At 39.2% G+C, this 19,407-nt stretch overlaps 2 protein-coding genes across 6 annotated transcripts in view; one reads left to right on the top strand and one right to left on the bottom strand.

Annotated features, from left to right (window-relative positions):
- Positions 1-3,473, top strand: part of LOC122550838 (F-box-like/WD repeat-containing protein TBL1X) — a 399,066-nt gene extending 395,593 nt beyond the window's left edge. For all 5 annotated transcript variants that reach the window (XM_043692158.1, XM_043692156.1, XM_043692157.1 and 2 more), the window contains one exon: positions 1,996-3,473. In XM_043692158.1, the coding sequence (XP_043548093.1) occupies positions 1,996-2,022 (27 nt within the window). In that variant the 3' untranslated portion in view covers positions 2,023-3,473. The remainder of the gene's footprint in view (positions 1-1,995) is intronic.
- A 1,430-nt stretch (positions 3,474-4,903) lies between these two features.
- Positions 4,904-19,407, bottom strand: part of gpr143 (G protein-coupled receptor 143) — an 89,278-nt gene continuing 74,774 nt past the window's right edge. Inside the window, exon 9 of the mRNA XM_043692714.1 lies at positions 4,904-6,463. Within this exon, the coding sequence (XP_043548649.1) occupies positions 6,360-6,463 (104 nt within the window). The 3' untranslated portion in view covers positions 4,904-6,359. The remainder of the gene's footprint in view (positions 6,464-19,407) is intronic.

Below are 19,407 nucleotides of genomic sequence, written 5' to 3'. Positions count from 1 at the left end.
CCCCTGTGACCCCTGTCTTGATCCAGCCATTTAGTGCAGTCTGTAGTGGCTTTCTGAACTAGTGGGTGGCAGCTTTCATGAGCTAGCAGCTTCACGCTTGAAGCAGACGGTCACTCCTTTCACAGGGACAGGAAAATTCAGCCCATTAATTTTGACAGAGAAAAACGGGATTTGAATTCCAATAGGCTTGATGTAATTTGATCCCATGTCCCACAGTCAAAGAAGAGATGCTATAACCCATTATAATGCCTGGGAGTTGTATTTCCCCAGGGTTTCTTTTTCATGCTTTGCTAATAGATGTTTGATAGAAGTATCATTTAGGCAGATATAAGTCAGGAGTGTGATGGAATACTCCCCACTTGCCTGGGTGAGTGCAGTTCCAACAACACTCAAGGATCATCCAGGAAAAACTGGACCACTTGAGTAGCACTGCATCCACTCTCTCCAACACTGGCACACAGTAGCAGCAGTGTGTACTATCTATAAGAAGGACAAGTGCAGTGGATATATGGGAACACCACCATCTGCAAGTTCCCCTCCAAGCCACAGGCCTGAGTTGAAAATATACCACTATATGACTGACGCTGGGTTAAAATCCTGGAATTCCCTGTCTAATGGCATTATGGATCAACCCACAGCAGATGGACTGCAGCAGTTCAAGAGAGCAGCTCACCACCGTCTTCTCATGGGCAACTAGGGACAGGCAATAAATGCTGGCCAGCCAGCAATGCTCACGTCCCACAAATCAATATAAAGAAAAGGTAAACATAGTCCCTGTCGTACCCTTGTGAAAGTTGTAGCAAAAATGTGGGAGAAAGCCCACAAAAGTTCAGCCCAAGCACCTTAACAAGTGACTTTCATAATAGAGTCATCAATGGAGTCATAGTGTCACATCTCACATAAACATAACCTTCGGTCTAACTCATCATTCTGGCCAGGTTTCCCAAGCTAAACTAGTCTCATGTGCCTGCATTTGGCCCATATCCCCCTCAAACTTTTCTATTCATATACCTGTCCAAATAACTTTTAAATGTTGTAACTGTACCTGCATCTACCACTTCTTAATTAGATTTCCTTAATTTGGTTCCCTACAGTATGGAAAGAGGCCTTTCGGCCCAACAGGTCCACACCGACCCTCCAAAGAGTAACCCGCCTAGCCCCATTCCCCGACCTTATATTTACGCTTGACTAATGCACCTAACACTATGGGCAATTTAGCATGGTCGATTCAACTGACCTTCGGTCTTCTTCTGTCAGTCCATTCAATATACAAACTATTCTCTGTGTGAAAAAGTTGCCCCTTAGATTCCTTTAAATCTTCTGTCACCGCAAAACTATGCCCATAAGTTTTGAATGATCCTCCCCTGGGGAAAATATCATTGCTATTCAACTTCTCTATGCCCTTCATGATTTTATAAACCTCTGTGAGGTGCCCTCTCAACCTCCTACGCTCCAGTTAAAAAAGTCCTAACCTATTCTAGCCTCTCCTTTTTGCATCCTTTCCAGTTTAATAATACCCTTCCTACAGCAGGGCAACCAAAACTACGCAGTACTCCAAAAATGGCCTCACCAACATCCTATGCATCAACAATGTAACTTCCCGATGTTCTGAGAAATGAAGGCTTGTTACATTCATTAAAATGTTCCCAAGAATAGAATGGTTTATTTTCCTCCATTATTCTATTCATTGGTCTGAATTACTACATCTATTCTTATATAGGTTGTGACATGTTAAGATAGGCAGAGAGATATAATCAAACCATGCAATAATATACCATTATATGAAAGCAATAAGTCCATCAAATAACAGCAGCTCATCCAAACTGAAAATCTATATTTCCCTTGCAAGTATTCAGCCACTGCTTCCAATTTCTGTGCACATTTTAAATTTCCAGTATTCTGACTTTACTTTAGGTATTTTTAAAAACCAATGCTCGCTCTCTCTCCTAATTGTTATTAACAATTGTTGATTTGTTTCTGTTTTGTTTTTCCTAGGTCTGTGTGCTTGATCTACGGAAATAGCAAAATGGCAAGATAACAGGATGTAAGATTAGACCGGCAGTGAATGTGTGGGTGGCAAATGCGCTCCTTCACCGTGTGTCAGCTCCAGAACTACAAGAACCTGACTTTTAAAGTGAAATGGTTAAAACCAGCTCTCCCTGACCATTTAATTCTAATTCCCTGCCCCACCCTTCCAAATAATGATTTTATTGTCTGCAAACCCCCAGTTCAGTCCCCTATATGAAACCCAATGGTGTGCTGGCATTTTCACCAGTTGAACCCTTCAGCCTTGGAATGTCACGCAAGGATACTGCTTCAGTTCATGCTTTGGGGTTTTCAACAGGACAGATGATGGCAATTTATGTTCGTGACTGAGAGCATTGTGCCAAACTGCAGATGCTGTGATGTACCAAAAAAAACAAACATGAGAGAAACAAAAAACACAAAATGACCAACAAAAAATGGAAATAATGTAGATTTTCCTTCCTTCATGTACTTTCCTCATTCTGGTTTGGACACTACAGTGCTGCTGAAAATGAAGAATAACATTGTGCAGTCACAGCGAAATAATCTGCAACTTTGTAATAGCAACACTTTATATTTTCTGGATTTTTGTTTTGTTTAAAAAAAAGTTTTAGGGACGCTGGAGTATTATGTAGGTTCCTAAAAGAAGCTTTTACCAGGGTTGGATGTGAATGATTGTTTCTAGAAGCTGCAGGGAGGAATCTGTGGGGTTTTAAAACTTAAGCTTTCCTGAACTGCTGATAGACTTGCTTACATTACTGTGCTTCAGGTCGTGATCTTTTAAAAAGGCACTTCTTCAGAGAACTGCATATAAAAAGTGCTTTACATTTGAGAAGGTGAACTTGTCACCAGCTTCATACAGGGAAAGAAGACTCATGGGAAGATCCCCAGTGTATTTTTGAAAAAGAAATAGCAAAAGAAATATTTGTAATTTTTACCTTTAATCACACACCAGACCTTAAAAGCCACAACGGCAAACCGCAAACCTAGCAGACACTTCATTTTAAAGAAATGCGAGAAATGAGACATCTTAACACTGTATAAGAGCTTAAATTCTTTAATCTCATGCCATGCTTTAGGTCTTTTTTTAAAATATTTGCTAACAAAGCTGTTTAGAGCCAGGTGAGGTGCACTTTGTCTAATGTAAGGGTCTGCTTTGTTTTGTTCTCTGAGTTTTTTGAATATGTTCCTTGTCATACGCAAATAATTCATTTGTTTAATATCTGTGTTCTGGCTTTTGTTGCTTTTATTGTCTGTGTCAGACTGTCAGCCAGACTTTGTTCCTTCTCCTTGCAGCCTCTCAGGAGTTTAGGTCAGAGGAGATCACGTGACCTCTTATGTTTCTTCTAATCCAGAATGTGTGATGTAGCTCGTGCTCATTAAAGAAAACAAATCATCAAATCATATTCAATGTCTTGAATAAATTGCTATATTTTGATATTAGAAAATATGTTTCTGTGATTTTTATTCTCCTTAATATTGTCAGATTTACTTTGCATGTTTATATTTGGGTATAACATTGCTGGCAGGTCATTACTGACCACTTAAATACTGCATTTTGAGCTTTTCTGCTCAATTGTTGAGTAATGTTCCTAATTTAGAACTGAGCCAGATTGACCAAGTTGTCCCCAGGTTCAATCGCTGGCACATACTGAGCTGATCTCAGCTGGACTGGCCATTAAGGATGCTTTGTTTCAGTGCCCCCTGGCTAAGGAAATGGAGAATCTACATTTAATTTATGAATTAATGCATCTTACTGTAAAGTAATATGCCAACACTAGTCACAATGGGATTGGTCTTGATTGTGATAGTTGATTACTTTTCCAGACTTGTATGAAAAATTGTCACTTTGGAGAAGTGCAAAAGGGTGGCTGATATTTATATATCAGCCTGAGTCTGTAGCATAGGGAACAGCTAGGAGAAATGAGAAATACATGCAGATCGTTGATGCAGACAAATCAAATGATGTATTATTACAATTGTGTCCACATACATGTATACAGGTACGACAACACATCCTGCAAACTCCCTTCCAAGCCACTCACCATCCTAACTTGGAAATATATCACCTTTTCTTCACTAGATCAAAATCCTGGCGTTCCCTCCCTAATGGAATTATGGTTCTATTCAGCCTGCAGTTGTACATCATGTACTGTACTTATTTGCATACCTTTACCAGTCATTGTATTTCACCTGTTATAGGGCCGATTTCCAAAAATAGGTGACTCACATGAACCTTCTCCCACATGCCACATATATTAAAAAAATTACAGATATAATGCGCATGATTTTCAATCCTTTACCTGCAATTTCAGGACGTGCCTGGCAGTGAAATAATGCAACAGTGCTGATACATTGTTATCAATTTTATAGTTCATCTTGAACAAAAAAGATATCTGCATCACAATTAAAATCCTGAAGAATCCACAACCTACAGGCAATATTGTGTATCATGAAAAATATGTAGTTTTTATCGTGCAACTAAAAAGCCTTAGTGTTACTATTTGTGATATTAAATATAAACTTGTATAATACCATCTGACCTCTTCAACATAAAATGGCACAGTTTCAAAATTCAGAAATTAAACTTCACATGCCCAGTAAATTTAATATGTCATGAATTGCTCTCAAATAATGTCATTTCAGAAGTATCAGAATATCACTTCTGGTATTTTGGTAATTGTGTAAAATTGCACTGGAAAAAAGTGCTTTGGTATATGTGTGGGCGTCCAGAGAATGCTGCTGCAAAAAGTTCAAATTGTGACAGGAAAAGGAACATTATTGTTTGCTCTATAGGTAAGGTGTAAAAATTATTGTGATGCTTTGACACAGGCATTTCAAGCATGCAAATGTAAATACGATTTCTGATGGTGCTATTTCTAACTCTCAAACATAAGTTGAAAATCAGATTGTTCGAACAATGCAGAACATAAACTACATACAGTCAATGCTAGCACAGTGTAACAGTGATGAACATGGTTAAGCAGTTATATACAAAAATTGGGTGATAGAACTAAAATTGGATGCAAGTAAATTGAAGAAAATCATTTCTACAAGTCCAACTTGATCATTGCTCTTGTACCAATGATAATATCCGAATTCCAGTTAATTATTTCTGCTGGATGTTTCACAATAGTTAATGTACAATCAACAAATCTGCATCTGCACTGCATGATTGTAAGGTTGGAATTAATGGAAAATATTTTATTTACTTTTCACTGTTGTAAGTAAAACTCTTGGCATTCTTAACTCTTCTGACATCAAATATAAATTTACATTTAGCTGAAAGCGGCGCAGTTGTGAAACTCATAAATTAAATTTCATTGTGGATTACACCAAAATAGTATTATTTATGGGAAATTGTCTGTAGTTAGGTGTCAAAGTATCACTTCTACTAGTTTTCAGTAACTAATTAAAGTAAAATTCATGGCATAATTTTAAAAAAAGTCTACAGAATCTATCATTTTAGAAAGTCATCCAAACTTTTCATTGAGATTATTTCCCTTATTTTCACTCACCTCTTGCCCTCTCCATATGTAAAACAGTGAGCTTTTCAGTTAGCTTGGCTAAAAGTGACTTGTTTGGATTTTGGTATATAAACAAATTTACATTTGTCAAATCATGTGCCTTAGTTTCACCTTCAAACAATATCAAGAAAACCTCCTTGATCAAACAAGCAGGATATTGGACCATCTCTCAATGAGATTGCATTTGAAATTTTAACCAGTACTTCTAAATGACTTATCTGTGTTCAGATGATATCCATAAACACAAACAATTGGTTGGCAATATATAAATTGCTCAAAGGATTGTTACTTTGGAATTACTTTCCGAAGAGATTATACATGGAAACCAAATACTCTGTCACAAATAACCTCAAGTTTCTCCATTGTGGCATCAGACCACAAAAATACATTGTTTTCTAAAATATGTCCTCTGTATTCTATAATCTTAGCTGATGTTCTTCATTGCAAATAAATAAATAAGGAAATTACTTGATTTAGGAGCTTAAAATTTTAATTTTAGAATTTTTTTTTAAGAAGGTATGGAATGTAATTCCTGTACTGAGTGAAATTCTTTGTTACTTTTGGTCATGTGTCTCTGGGCATAAAGTGACCATGTGCTGCCTAAAGCCAACTCAGGGCTACTGTGATTTGTTTTCATTTACATCTTCCAACTACTTAATTATGTTCAATATGATCATTTTGAACAGATTGGAACTGGTTATGAATGGTAAGAAATAGAATTTCGCTTAGCCCCAAATGCTTTCAATAAAGCAGTTTTGTGCAGTATGATTTTAAAGGCTTGTATAGAGTTGACTCATCTCACCAACATTATGCCCTTTCAGTATTTTCCAATGAGTCACCATCGGCATCATTGCCTCTGACGTCATGTAGTTCACTTGGCATGTTCATTTCAAATGTACTGGTCGCAGAACCTAGCAAAAAAAAAACGGGGAAAGTGCCTTTGTAGTGCCATTAAAATACTCGTGCCTTTTGACATAGTGTCATCTGATTAGCAAATATAATCCTTCCAAGCATTAATTATCAAAACATCTGCTTTTTATTGGCAATTTGAGGATAAAATATGATTGTATATACATGTATTGCACAACAGAATGGAACTTGAGAACTAAGGATCTATTCCTGTTTGTAACCTTTGCTAGTAAAATTAACATTCCTTAAAGAATATTCCCAAATGTGATTTGATTTTAACAGGCAATCCTACTCTGCACAACATGCTGAAGAGTTGTTTAAGAAATAGCACCATGCTGAATTACTTGTTTGCAGAATTTAATTTTTTTTTTAAAAACCTCCAGGAAATCCCACAGAATTTCTTCTGACCTCTTGGTGAACGTTTGTCAGAAAACTTGTGAAAATCCAAGAGAAATCCTGAAACTGTTCGCTAGATGTCTGTCAGATAAACAGTTTCAAGGTTACAGCAGAGATTGGGTAACCCCCTCAGGGGAACTTCTGGTCCCAAATTCTGTCTCATTTGTTCATGTGCAAATTCTGAATACCATAATAGCATTTACCATCCTAGGCTCGGTAAGGATCAATACCTCTGTTTCCATTTAAAAAAAAACAAATGGTTGTAACAGGCATTTTCCAAATTAATCAGCAGCTTTGTGATTTCATTAGCAAAGAGCTAACAGGGTTAAACACTACTATTTCTAGTTTGCAATGTAGGATGCATGCAAGACACAGATCAATAAATAGAATATGCTAATTTCTTCATCTGGCACTTTGCCCTTCTGATACCACCTCGGTTTTTAGGTTACAATGCTTCTTAATTGAAATGACTCTAATATTCTGCATAACTGAAATTAACTGAAGAATTCCATGACATTAAGAATAAAGAAAGATCCTTAATTGGAGTGGTTATTTATAGATCTTAATTGAAAATTGTTTATTATGGATGCTAGTTTTGAACTTCAAGTATAATACATTTGTTAGCTAAGAGTTGAAAGATTATCATGGTGATTCATTAGTTCCTTACCAACCATTTTAAACTGTGGCTTAATCTCATTCAAACAAACTAATTTTTATTCTTTAAATTTTTTTACCAGTTGGGAAGCGAGGTAATTAAATGAACAAGGGATGAAGCAATTTACTTCAGTAGATCCATGTATTTTATAAAAGAATCCAAAGATTGAATTACAGAGTAAAAGAACTGTGGAAATAATTCATTCTGGTAGGAAGAATGCAGAGGGACAATCTAAACTAAAGGAGATACAGGAACAGTGGAACTTGGTGTATGTGTGCCTAAATCACTAAAGGTGTCAGGACAGGTTGAAAGCTATAAACAAAGTACATGGCACTGTAAGCTTTGCTAGTATGAGCACAGAGTATAGAAGTAAGGAAGCTATGTCCAACATATACAGAGAAATGGTTCTGCCAGTATTACATCCAGTTCTAAACACCACTATTTAGGAAAAGAGGTGATGGTATAAGAAAGTGTGTAGTGAAGATTCCACAGAATAATCCAAGGGATTAAGAACTTCAGTTACATGGTTAGATTAGAGAAGTTGGTGATGTTTTCCTTGGGAAAGAGACAGTGATCCGGAGATTTGATAGGTACTCAAAATCCTGAATAGATGGGGGAAAAGATATTTAGTGGACGGATTGAGGACAAGAGGGCACAGATTTAAAGCAGTTGGCAAACGTAGGAATGGTGACATGAGGAAAACTTCTCAGGCAGTGAATTATTAGGATCTTGACTGTACTGCCTGAGATTACAGTGAAAGAAGGTTCAGTTGAGATATTCAAGAGGATTGTTATCTGAAATGATAGAATGTGCAGAGCTATGGAGAGAAGGAGGTGGAGTAGCAGAAGGCAAATGGTTCCTACAGAGAGCTGGCACAGACAAAACAGAGTGAATATCTTCCTTCTATGCTGTGGCTTTTCATGGATTTTTGAGATCCCATGAATCTAAAAACCACATGGAATTAAAAGTGACCTATAGTGCATGGCATGTAGCTGGCTAGTTGTACACAGTTCTGAAGAAAGGCCACTAGACCTGAAACATTAACTCTGATTTCTCTCCACAGATGCTGCCAGACCTGCTGAATTTTTCCAGCAATTTTTGTTGTTTTTCACTGTGCATAATGTTATGTAATGACAGCAATAGGGAGGACACCAGAAAGTGATTCACGGAATCAAGTCAAAGAGCACACCACAGGGATTTTGAAGGAAGATATCATAGGTTGAGTCTATCAACGAACAAAATATAATTCTTTCTACAGTACAGGGAGTGAATTGATGCAAATGGAATTGGTTTGAGACTGCATTGATCCTAACAGACTGATTTGTCTCAGCAATACATATGATCTCCCTGCAGAAACTCAAAAAAGGTCAGTCAGTTGTGGCTGACAAAGGAAATTAAGGGTTATATAAGATTAAGACAAAAGGTTTATAAAGTGGCCAGAAATCATACTAAATCAGAGGATTAGAAGTTTTCAGAATGCAGCAGAAGAGAGGCAAGAAACTTATAAGGAAGGGAAGAATAGAATATGAATGCATCAAGCAAAAGCATTAAAATAGACTGTCATAGCTTCTAAAGGTACATGAAAAGGAAACATTTGACTAAGATGAATGTGGGCCCATTAAAAACAGTTAGAAGAATTTACATAGGGAATAGATAAATGGCAGAGAATCTAATGTTTCCATAATATTTGTTTTCACTGAAGAAGGTATAAGAAATCTCCCAAAGTTGGAGATCCAAGTGACTAAGGAGAATGGGGAGTTAAAGAAAGTTAGTATTACTAAGGTTGTACTAGAGAATTTACTGGAAGGGGAAGTTTAGAGGTTTCCTGGATGCATCTAGGTGAAAGTGATGCTGCAGATGCTGGAGATTAGAGTTGAAAAGCACAGCAGGTCAGGCAGCATCCGAGGAGCAGGAAAATCGACGTTTCGGGCAAGAGCCCTTCATCAGGAACCTTCCTGGATGCATTGTCCATTTTCCAGTATTAATGGAAGTCATTATAGAGATAGTTGATGTACTGGCAATCATCTTCCAAAGTTCCACAGATATTGATTCCTGCAGAATGGAAACTTGCAAATGTAACCTCCTATTTAAAAAGTGGAGGAAGGGGATAAAAAAACAGGGAACAGAAGCATCAACATTACATCATTAGTAGGGATAAATGTAGAATCCAACACAAGTAACAGGATAAATGAAAAAAAATCAGATTGGGCATGAATGGAAAATCCTGTTTGACAAACTTAGAGATTTTTTGATAATGAAATTATTAATGGCTTGATAAAGGGGAATGGATAAGTGTAGCATATTTGGATTTTCCAATGGCTTTGATAAGATATCCCATAGGAGACTGGTTAGTAAAATCACATTAGATAAGATAGAAAGCGGAGAGCAAGAATAATTGGTTCATTTCAGTGTCAGCAGATTGAGGCTAGCTGGGTGTTGCTAGGATCAGTACAGAATAGGACTCCAGCTGTTCACAATGTATATCAGCAATTTGGACGTGGGATTAAATGAAGTGTTTCCAAATTTGCAGACGACAGAAAGATAATTAGGAATACATGTTGTGAGGGAGATGTAAAATATTTTCGGAAGGACTTGAACGGACTTAATAATTGGACAAGTACATGACGGATGAAACATAAGATGTAAAAATGAAAGGTTATTCGCTTTGGCAGGAGAAACGGATGTGCAGAGTATTTCTTAAAGGGTGAGAGTTGGCAAGTGTAAATGTGCAATAAGTCAGTGAAAGCTAATGTGCAGGCTCAGTAAGCTATTAGGAAGGCTAGTTGAATGTGAATTTTTATTAGTAGAAACTGAGGACTTGCAGATGCTGGAGATCAGACTCTAGTGTGTGGTGCTGGGCAAACACAGCAGGTCAGGCAGCATCCGTAGAGCAGGAGAATGGACGTTTTGGACATAAGCCCTTCATCAGGAAAGAAGGGCTTATGCCCTTAATGACCTGCTGTGCTTTTCTAACACCACATTCTCAACTGTTAACTTTTATTGCAAAGTGACTTGAGTAGGAGTAGTTAGTGAAGTTTTGTATCAATTGTATAGGCGTTTGGTTAGATTGGACTCAAACTCAATCTCCTTACATCAGGAAAGATAGAAAAATGCAACAAAGATTTACCGGATTTGTTTCAGGACAACAGGAGTGTCTTAAGGAGAGAGATTAGGTAAACAGGGCCCGTAATCTCTCACGGTTCAAAGAATGAGAGGTGATTCTATTGAAAGCTACAAAAGGGATAGACATGGTAGATGCAGGTAAAGTGTTTTCCCTGGTTTGGGAGTCTTGAAGCAATGGGAACAATTTAAAAATAAAGTGGTTGCCATTTAGGACCGAGAGGAAAATAAATGTTTTGAATAGGAGCTGGTGAATCTTTGGATATCTCTACCCCAGAGAGCTGTGGAAACTTAGTCTGTGAGTAAATTTAAAGTAAAGGTTGATAGGTTTTTGATTTTCCATGGTGTAAAGTGTTCAATCAGTCATATTTGTAATAAATGGCAGAGCAGATCAACAGGCCAAATGGCCTACTCCTGTTTCTGTGTCCCTAAATAATTCACTAAGAAATATTGAACTTGTGTAATAGTGGACAAATTCCAATAGCAGATTATGAACAAGTATCAAATGTATATGTTGATTTTTCATGTAAGTTTTGCAAACAATGCTGCATTCAAACATTTTAATTCCATCTCATGTGTGACACGAGGTGAAAGATTTTTTTTCTATTACAAGCCCTCACGCCACTCCCCAAAACATTCTCAAATGTCATCCTGTAAGTTGACTATCTACCATAGAATGAATTAGTCATGCTCCGGTTTCCTCCCACAAGTCCAAAGATATGCAGGTCAGGTGAATTGGCCATGAAAATAGCCCATAGTCTTAGGTGCATTAGCCAGAGGGAAATGGGTCTGGGTGGGTTACTCTTCAGAAGGTTGGTGTGAACTTGTTGGGCCAAAGGGCCTGTTTCCACACTGTAGGGAATCTAATCTAATTTAACACTGTTTACAACAACCATTCACTAGCCTCCAAGCACCTCAGAATTGTCACCGTTCTTTGTGCACATTTAATGGCCAACCAAGCAAAATAGTTGGGTAGCCTCCATCTCAGAAGCTGGCTCTAGGATTATTCTTGTTATATTTTCTTCCAAAATGTGGAAATTAATACTGATAGTATTACCCGGTCAATACTTAATGTGCTGTTTTACATTCCTTGCCCATTACTTTGACATTGACTTTAACTTGATTCATTGACTTTCAGGCATTTTGGTAAGAAGCATAGAGACATGGACTGTTTTCTAAATATGGAGAAAATTCAGAAATCTGAAGTGCAAAGAGAATTGGGAGTTCAAGTCCTGGATTCTCTCAAGGTAAAATTGCAAGTTGAGTCAGTAGTTAGGAAGGCAAATGCAATGACAGCATTTATTTTGAGAGGATTTGAATATAAAAGCAGGCGAGTATTTCTGAGGCTCTTCAAGGCTTTGGTCAGACCACATTTGGAGTATTGTGTGCAGTTTTGGGGCCCATATAGAACATAGAAAAATACAGCGCAGTACAGGCCCTTTGGCCCTCGATGTTGCGCCGATCCAAGCCCACCTAACCTACACTAGCCCACTATCCTCCATATGCCTATCCAATGCCCGTTTAAATGCCCATAAAGAGGGAGAGTCCACTACTGCTACTGGCAGGGCATTCCATGAACTCACGGCTTGCTGAGTAAAGAATCTACCCCTAACATCTGTCCTATACCTACCACCCCTTAATTTAAAGCTATGCCCTCTCGTAATAGCTGACTCCATACGTGGAAAAAGGTTCTCATCGTCAACCCTCTCTAAACCCCTAATCATCTTGTACACCTCTATCAAGTCACCCCTAAACCTTCTTTTCTCCAATGAAAACAGCCCCAAGTGCCTCAGCCTTTCCTCATACGATCTTCCTACCAAAGCAGGCAATATCCTGGTAAACCTCCTCTGCACCCGTTCCAGTGCCTCCACATCCTTCCTATAGTATGGCGACCAAAACTGCACACAATACTCCAGACGAGGCCGCACCAGAGTCTTATACAACTGCAACATGACCTCAGGACAGCATCTGCAGTTTTTTTGACTCTAACTATGTTAAAATCCAGCAGGCACAGAGGGTTAAAACTGAGTGTAAAAACTTCATTCAAAATTTATCAACCAAATTTTGTATCCTTGTCAAAAATCAGAAGTATTTTGTTGAAACCCCAAATGTAATTTGGAAGCATTATCAAACTTGTGAAAATTTTCTGGCAGCTATATCAATATTTAAATTATACATCTGAATTACATCTAGAACATTTTTGAGCATAACCTTTACCATCAACTACTACCCTCTGTCTTTTCCGGCCAGCCAATTCCTAATCCAAACCTCCAACTCACCCTCAATGCCATACCTCCGTATCTTTTGCAGTAGCCTACCATGGGGAACCTTATCAAACGCCTTACTAAAATCCATATACAGGAAGGAATGTACTGGACCTGGACCGTGTTCACGGGGTGTTCATGAGAATGGTCTCAGGAATAAAAAGCTTAACATATAAGGAATATTTGAGGACTCTGGGTCTATACTCAATGGAGTTTAGAAGGATGAGGTGGGATCTAATTGAAACCTACAGATTACTGAATGGTCTGGACAAAGTGGATGTTGGTAGGAGAGACTAATACCCAACGGCACAGAGTAGGGGTAAAGGGAAGATGTTTTCGAATGGAGATAGGGTGAAACGTCTTCAGCCAGACAGTGGTGAATCGAATGAATTCGCTGCCGCAGAAGGCTGTGAGTATATGTAAGACAGATAGATAGGTTCTTGATTGTCAAGGGGAAAAACAATGACTGCAGATGCTGAAAACCAGATTCTGGGTTAGAGTGGTGCTGGAAAAGCACAGCAGCTCAGGCAGCCTCTCATTTATCTCTCCACCCTGCAGGCACTCCGCCTCTATTCCTGATGAAGGGCTTTTGCCCGAAATGTTGATTTTCCTGCTCCTCGGATGCTGCCTAAACTGCTGTGTTTTTCCAGCACCACTCTAAGCCATTGTCAAGGGGATCAAGGGTTACAGGGAGAAAGCGGGAGAATGTGATTGAGAAACCTATCAGCCATGATTGAATGGCAGAGCAGACTCGATGTGCTGAATGGCCTCATTTCTGCTTCTGTGTGTGTCTTATGGTCGTGAACAGGGTGGAAAAACAGCTTGAATTAGCCATATGTTCCTTCATATCATCCAGTAATTTCAAGGTTTAGAATATAGAAAGTAGAAAGTTCATCTATCACGACAATTTTATTTTGCACATGGTAAAAAATCTATATGCGTAATCTTCTTCTGTGAATATTTTCTTTTAAGTCAAAATTACTTCTCTTTGCCCAAATGCATTATCTTTTCAATGAAAGTAAAAAGAAAAATGTTGAAAAGACTGTTCAAAGTCCATACTCTGTATTTTTACATTTTGCTGATTTTTAATTTTTTTGTAGGTCCTCACTTTTTAAGAACATTTGCAATGTGCCAGATATTTATTTTAAAAAATGAATAGAATGTAATTCCTTTGTCATATTTATTAGTGTTCCTTTAAGTCAACTGTAATATGATCATTATAGATGTTTCAAAATCAGGGATTCATTAAAATTTCTAAAAGACCTCTAATTGCAACAGAACAAATAACAATTTACAACAGTTTGAGAAATCATAGCCATTTCATACATGGCAGATTTGCAACGAAGTATTTATTGAACACAATTAAAGATGTTAAACCTTGCTTCAAATATATCCTTCAGAACATAAAATGTTCGTGGAAATTCATGGCTGTCTTAATACAGACCATGCAGCTGTGTGGAAGAGCTGAAGCTAATACACTTTAGGAAATGAGAGTTTCTCATAATTCCACAAAAGTTGTTACTGCCAAAACAAAGTACAGTGACTAAACAGTAACCAAGAATCCAACTTATATACATGGGGATGTTTCATTGCCAGGTTTTGAATAAGGCTGGCCTAATGACTGATTAATTACACAGGAAATTAAATCCAGCAATTTAAGAATTGACCAAAATGCTGGCTCCCTTTCCATTTGTCAATTGATCAATTCCAGTTCTGTGGATGGTTATTAGGAGACATATCTGGACTTTAATAATCAACGTTTGTAACTACCAATTTCCAAAACCGTATTAGGAATGATGGAAATTGTTTCAGCTCTTCCTTGTGGAACCATGAGGCACAGAAACAGACCCTTCGGTTCAATTTGTCCGTGCTGACCAGGTATCCCAAACTGAACTAGTCCCATCTGCCTGCAATTGGTCCATATCCCTCTAAACCTTTCCTACTCATGTATCTGTCCAAATGTCTTTTAAAAGTTGTAATTGTATCCACCTCTATCATTTCCTATGGCACTTTATTCCATGCATGCACCATCCTCTATGTGAAAAGTTGCTCCTCAGGCAATTTTTAAATCTTTCCTCTCTCACCTTAAACTATGCCCTCTAGCTTTGGACTCCCCTATTGGAAAAAGACATTGCCTATTCACTTATCTATTCCCCTCATGATTTTGTAAACCTCTATTAGGTCACTCCTCAGCCTCCATTGCTCCAGGGAACAAAGTCACAGCCTAACTAGCCTCTCCTCATAACTCAAACCCCCTAGTCCCGGCAACATCTTTTCTGGACCCTTTCTAGTTTTGAAGCGTCCTTCCTATGGAAGGGTGACCAGAATTAAATGCAGTATTCCAAAAGTAGCCTCACCAATGTCTTGTACAGCCGCAACAAGATGTCCCCAACTCCTATACACAGTGCTCTGACCAATGAAGACAAGCATGTCAAGTGCCTTCTTCACCACCTTCGAGACCCTCCTCAATGGATGGTGTATACTCTGACTTGGGGGAGGGGAGTGAAAGAAAAAGAGAAAGATTCAGCCTTATAGCAGAACTACAAGATCCAGAGGAGCTGCAGCTTCTGGCTGAAAATTGTTTCAGCTCTTCCTGACAGAGCCATTAAGCACTGAAACAGACCTTTCGGACCAACTCATCCATGCTGACCAGGTATGCCAAACTGAGCTAGTCCTATTAGCCTGCATTTGGACCCTATCCCTCTAAACGTTTCCTCTTGAGGGTGAAAGGTAATGGCCTATTGATATTATCGCAAGACTATTAATCCAGGTAATGTTCTAAGGATTTAGGTTTGGAATCCTGTCATGGCAGATGTTGGAATTTGAATTAAATAAAGATCTAGAGCTCGGAGTCTCACAATGACTATGAAAGCATTGTTGAGTTATCAGGAAAACCCATTTGGTTCATTAACGCCCTTGAGGGAAGGAAACTGTTATCTTCACCTGGTCTGGCCTACATGTGAATCCAGACCCATGGCAATGTGGCTGACTCTTAAGTACCCTCTGGGATAGGCAATAAATGCTGGCCGAGCCAGCAACACCCACATCCTGTGAATTAATTAAAAATAAAAATAAAAAATGGAATAGGGACAATGAGGCAGGCTCATGTTTACAGAAGCAGCTGAAGGAGTTAACAGGCTGAGGCCTCTTGGAAATACTGGAACACCATTCTCTCAGAAGATTGCATCTGACAAAGTCAGAAGTCACAAGCTTTTGGAGCGCTGTTCCTTCATCGGGACTTCATCTGACAAAGGAACAAGGGCTCCAAAAGCTTGTGATTTCAAATAAACCTGTTGGACTATAACCTTTTGTCATGTGAATTCTGACTTCAGTAACCCCAGTCCAGCACTGGTATTATGGCTGCATCTATCAAGACAGGGGGCAGAGGACCAGTGTGGAATACCAGAGAGAGGAGCTATAGTCACCAGACTGTGGTGACCATCCATTGCCTGCAATGGCAAAGGGCACTTTGGCACTCAACCTTAATGCCCTGGGATAATTCTTGAGATCATCGGGGAGAAATGTGGGATCTCCCAGTCAACAGCCCATTGCAGCATAAAGCAGGTAATAGAAGGTACCAGAGGGCAAGGCAATAAATCAGGCTTCACTCCAATCAGACACGTTTCTCACAGATACAGAAGATAATCGACTTGACATGTTGCCATCAAAGCTTCCAAACATTAACCAGGTGTCCTCCTGACCAGGAAGAGGTTCAGTTAAATCTGTGATGAATATAAGAGGATCCTACAGCTGTATCATTAATCTGCCATGACACGTTCGCCCTGCTCCAAGTGGGGACTGCTCCAACATCAATGCTGGGAGGGATGCCAGCATGGGACACACAACTCACACTGTCATTTCTTCTAAGAGCCCATTTGTTAAAAACCCAGGCCTTGTCAATGGCGCCATTATTCCCTTATGCATTCACCAATGGCCTCACCCACTCCTACCCTTGATTTTGAGTGCCAATTGGCCTGCTGGTGCAGAAATAAATGGATAACTCACTATGGATTGCACTAGAAAACTTTTAGATTGGCATATACATATATTTAATGTGTGTTTTTTCTAAACTAAATGTCAATTGCCTTGTTAGATTTTCACAAATGCTTTGTTGTGCTGTCCTGGTGCTTGTAGCTGAAGTGCAGGTAGGCTGGTTTTCTGTCTTTTCTGCTCCTGTGCATGATATGGTTACAGTGGACAGCTTCTGGCTGTTTGTACCTTAGAGGGCCTGGCCCCTAGGATTCCACCTGCTATTATGCAACGATCAAGGATGTCTCCGAGCGGGTGCAGAATGTTCGCAAGGGGGAGAGGGACCAACAGGAAGTCATTGTACACTTTGGAACCAATGACATCGGAAGGGAAAAGGATGAAATTCTGAAGGGAGAATGTGGAGAGTTAGGCAGGAATTTAAAAAGGAGATCTTCGAGAGTAGTAATTTCTGGATTACTCCTGGTGCTGCGAGGTAGTGAGGATAGGAATAGGGGGATAGAGCAGATGAATGCATGGCTGAGGTGCTGCTGTATGGGAGAAGGATTCACATTTTTGGTTCATTGGACTCGCTTCTGTGGTAGAAGTGGGGAGCACTTTGGAGTCAGTGACCATAATTCTATTAGTTTTAAATAGTGATGGAAAAGGATAGGCCAGATCCAAAAGTTGAAGTTCTAAATTGGAGAAAGGCAGATTTTGACAGTATTAGGCAAGAACTTTCAAAAGCTGGTTGGGGGCAGATGTTCGCAGATAGAGGGACGGCTGGAAAATGGGAAACCTTCAAAAATGAGATAACGAGAATCCAGAGAAAGTATATTCCTGTTAGGGTGAAAGAAAAGGCTGGTAGGTATAGGGAATGTTGGATGACTAAAGAAATTGAGGGTTTGGTTAAGAAAAAGAAGGAAGCATATGTCAGGTATAGACAGGATAGATCGAGTGAATCCTTAGAAGAGTATAAAGGCAGTAGGAATATACTCGAGGGAAATGATGAGGGCAAAAAAGGGACATGAGATAGCTTTGGCAAATAGAGTTAAGGAGAATCCAAAGGGTTTTTACAAATACGTTAAAGACAAAAGGGTAACTAGGGAGAGATTAGGGCCCCTCAAAGATCAGCAAGGCGGCCTTTATGTGCAGCTGCAAGAGATGGGGGAGGTACTAAACGAGTATTTTGCGATTTGGAGATGCCAGTGTTGGACTGGGGTGTACAAAGTTAAAAATCACACAACACCAGGTTATAGTCCAACAGGTTTAATTGGAAGCACACTAGCTTTTGGAGCGTCGCTCCTTCATCAGGTGGTAGTCACAGGAGCGACGCTCCAAAAGCTAGTGTGCTTCCAATTAAACCTGTTGGACTATAACTTGGTGTTGTGTGATTTTTAACAAGAATATTTTGCATCAGTATTTACTGTGGAAAAGGACATGGAAGATATAGAATTTATGGAAATAGATGGTGACAATTTGAAAAATGTCCATATTACAGAGGAGGAAGCACTGGATATCTTGAAACACAAAAGTGGATAAATCCCCAGGACCTGATCAGGTGTACCCTACAACTCTGTGGGAAACTAGAGAAGTGATTGCTGGGCCTCTTGCTGAGATATTTGTATCATCGATAGTCACGGGTGAGTGCCAGAAGACTGAAGGTTGGCTAACGTGGTGCCACTGTTTAAGAAGGGCGGTAAAGACGGAACTATAGACCGGTGAGCCTGACATCGGTGGTGGGCAAATTGTTGGAGGGAATCCTGAGGGACAGGATATATATGTATTTGGAAACGCAAGGACTGATTAGGGAGAGTCAAAATGGCTTTGTGCATAGGAAATCATGTCTCACAAACTTGATTGAGATTTTTGAAGAAGTAACAAAGGGGATTGATGAGGGCAGAGCAGTCGGTGTGATCAATATGGACTTCAGTAAGGCGTTCGACAAGGTTCCCCATGGGAGACTGATTAGCAAGGTTAGATCTCATGGAATATAGGGAGAACTAGCCATTTGGATACAGAACTGGCTCAAAGGTAGAAGACAGAGCGTGGTGGCAGAAGGTTGTTTTTCAGACTGGAGGCCTGTGACCAATGGAGTGCCACAAAGATCGGTGCTGGGTCCACTATTTTTCATCATTTATATAAATGATTTGGATGTGAGCATAAGAGGTTAAAATAGTAAGTTTGCAGCTGACACCAAAATTGGATGTGTAATGGACAGTGAAGAAGGTTACCTCAGATTACAATGGGATCTTGATCAAATGGGCTGAGAAGTGGCAGATAGAGTTTAATTTAGATAAATGCAAGGTGCTGCATTTTGGGAAAGCAAATCAGCGCAGAACTTATACATTTAATGGTAAGGTCCTCGGGAGTGTTGTTGAACAAAGAAACCTTGGAATGCAGGTTCATAGTTTCTTGAAAGTGGAGTTGCAGGTAGATAGGATAATGAAGAAGGCATTTGATATGCTTTCCTTTATTGGTCAGAGTATTGAGTACAGGAGTTGGGAGGTCATGTTGCAGCTGTACAGGACATTGGTTAGGCCAC

Source organism: Chiloscyllium plagiosum, chromosome 6, assembly GCF_004010195.1.
Source record: "Chiloscyllium plagiosum isolate BGI_BamShark_2017 chromosome 6, ASM401019v2, whole genome shotgun sequence".
Taxonomy (NCBI): Eukaryota; Metazoa; Chordata; class Chondrichthyes; order Orectolobiformes; family Hemiscylliidae; genus Chiloscyllium; species Chiloscyllium plagiosum.
The sequence above is the reverse complement of the archived record's forward strand: the minus strand, read 5'-3'. Positions and strand labels throughout refer to the sequence as shown.